The sequence below is a fragment of the Austrofundulus limnaeus genome, unplaced genomic scaffold (genome assembly GCF_001266775.1).
Source record: "Austrofundulus limnaeus strain Quisiro unplaced genomic scaffold, Austrofundulus_limnaeus-1.0 Scaffold6, whole genome shotgun sequence".
In the NCBI taxonomy this organism is placed as follows: Eukaryota; Metazoa; Chordata; class Actinopteri; order Cyprinodontiformes; family Rivulidae; genus Austrofundulus; species Austrofundulus limnaeus.
This window is the reverse complement of record NW_013952408.1, coordinates 3,470,431-3,472,849: the sequence shown is the minus strand read 5'-3', so window position 1 is coordinate 3,472,849 and position 2,419 is coordinate 3,470,431. Positions and strand designations below refer to the sequence as shown.

Genomic DNA, 2,419 nt, shown 5'->3' with positions numbered 1-2,419 from the left:
TTTTGTTCGATCTCAGTACAGTTTAATACAGAACGAATCAAAAAGCTAATGCCTAGTCTGAGTGCGGCCCATTTTATATTGTTTTTCAGGCTTATTAAATAATTATTTTTAATCTGTTATACAGGTGTGAAAGGACATTATGTTACACAGCAAATATGGCAGTGTTCAATTAAAACTGTTGGTGTTATTTTCACACTAAACAGTGTTAATTTGACACTTAATAATATCCATGATACTTACTAATTATTATGTGTTGTGTGTAGACAGACTGAGTATATCATGTTGGTGCTGAGGCTGCTGAAYGTATCATAGCAACACAAATGTTATTTAGCAGAGAAAACAGTAACAACTTGAAGTGTCGAAGTTTAATATGAGCAAATCTAGAGTTTTTTTCACACTGGTGTGTTTTTGAGAGTTAGTTTTGTCTATAAGCCAGAAAAGCAATATAAAATGGACAAAGACTTTTCCCTCTTTCTCTGTATAGCTAGTTTGAGAAACAAACAAAAAAAACTTAAAGTTGAATGTTTTTAAGTTCACCACAAAGTCATCTTTTGCCTGAACCACATGATTCAAAAAACTTAAATAAACTTTACATAAAATAAATAGAACTTTAATTATGTCAGGGGAGAATTATGTTAATAAAAAAGCCATGAGGGTTTTGCATAATTACACTTTTCAATAACTGGCCTAACTTGTTTATTTTTATTTTTTTGTGTTTAGAAAACCCCGTGTACCTGACAACCACCAAATCTCCCGCAGGCCCKATTGTGGGTAAGTTCAGAGAAAAGAATTTTGTAGCTCATCGCAACACAACTCTGGTTGACTAATAAAATATTTTTCTTTTTTTTCTCTCCTTGTGTAGTACCCACTCCCTGCCCGTCAGGGTATTTCAACCCTCCCATCTGTCAGGGTGAGCATGGTTAGACCTGAGATGAAGAGATTCTTTTATAGTTGGGGCTGCTTTTATTGCTTGTTCATTTCTATTTCTTGTGTCTAGCTTTTTCTTTATTGGCCATTTTATACTGTAAGTTACATCAACTTAGAGGAGGAGTGTAGGCTGTTAAAACTGTGGAGGATCACGTTCGGTACCACCGAGTCTGAGTTTGCTTTTCAGTGAAGAACATGTGCTGGAGCCCAGTCGCCTGAAGGCTTAAAGTCTAAATGTGTGAGGTCATGTTCGAAGGCCATTTGAAGCCTGTTCTCTGTGGTGTTTGGGTTTGATGGGATGGTGAGAATACTGGCGTAATACATGAGAATGCACGGCAGATAATGCGCAGTTGTTTGGCTGAACAGCCAGAAAAGAYGTGGTCCATCAGAGGGGGATTTAACCTCAAATGGTCTCCTGGTAGCAGCTGTCATTTGGGACGTAACCAGGCTAATATTAGTTGTAAAATGATTTCATCTTGTTTCTTTTTGACTAATATGGCTGCTTCTATTAAAAAAAGGACCTTTAACCCCCATGTCTTTTTCTGTAATCTCAATATTTACTAGTTTTACTGTGGCGGTTTCTTAGTGACGGCTCAGTCTGTTCACATACCAACACCAGGCGAGGCTCATATCTGCACCGCTGTGTGCTACAGCGTGAGACTAGCTCAGCTGATGGAAGTGTTTGTTAATTATTTCTGGAGCAAATTATGCTTTTTTTAATTTAAACTAACAAATTAATTGTTTGGCTCACTTAACTTTTTAGATTTTAAATGGTTAGTTTCTGGTGTGATGCTAAATATTTGCGTGTTTGTGCGCAGCATGTGAGTGTGACTTCAGAGGGACGGCGTACAGCACGTGTGATGCGTTCGGGCGCTGCCTGTGTCGTCAGGAGGTTGAGGGGCGGCGATGTGACCGATGCAGACCCGGGTACCACTCCTTCCCAAACTGCCGGGGTGAGAGAAAAACAGAATGAGGAGGAAAAAACATCTTATGTTGCTTATTATGGATTTAAAACATATTTTTAATTTTGTACGTGATCGAAATAAACCTAGTTGTTATTACATGGCAGTGTGACTATTACAGATTTTTTGATTATTTGCAGAGAGTAACACATTAGAGGTCAGTTCAGAAATAATTAAGTTTGTAGTATTAGACTATTTGCTTATAAGTCTTCTTGTTAATTATTTTAATCATAATTTTTTCGCTTCTGGAAAACTTAGAAACATGAAGCAAATCTACTATATTTAAGAGGTGAAATGTTTGAGTTGGTTTTGAACATGTGGCTGTAAATAAAGCCTCTAAAGAGGTCCCCACCACTAAAATGAAAATGTGTATATTTATTTTACAAGTCATCAAAAGTTGTTTGAAGCTTTGATCAGTTTGTGTTTGTTTTGTTTTTTTTCATACCATTTTAAGTAAAGTAATTTCTTTAAACTCTGGGGGGGGGAAACCCCAACAACTTTCAGTAGACAGTTTTAACTGAATATTTAGA

General features: G+C 36.8%; 1 protein-coding gene across 1 annotated transcript in view; it reads left to right on the top strand.

Moving 5' to 3' along the window:
• LOC106534161 (laminin subunit alpha-3) overlaps nucleotides 1-2,419 on the top strand; it is a gene marked incomplete in the record, with an annotated part of 65,827 nt that overhangs the window by 28,904 nt on the left and 34,504 nt on the right. The window contains 1 exon segment of the mRNA XM_014030712.1: nucleotides 721-763. Coding sequence (XP_013886166.1) covers nucleotides 721-763 — 43 coding nt within the window.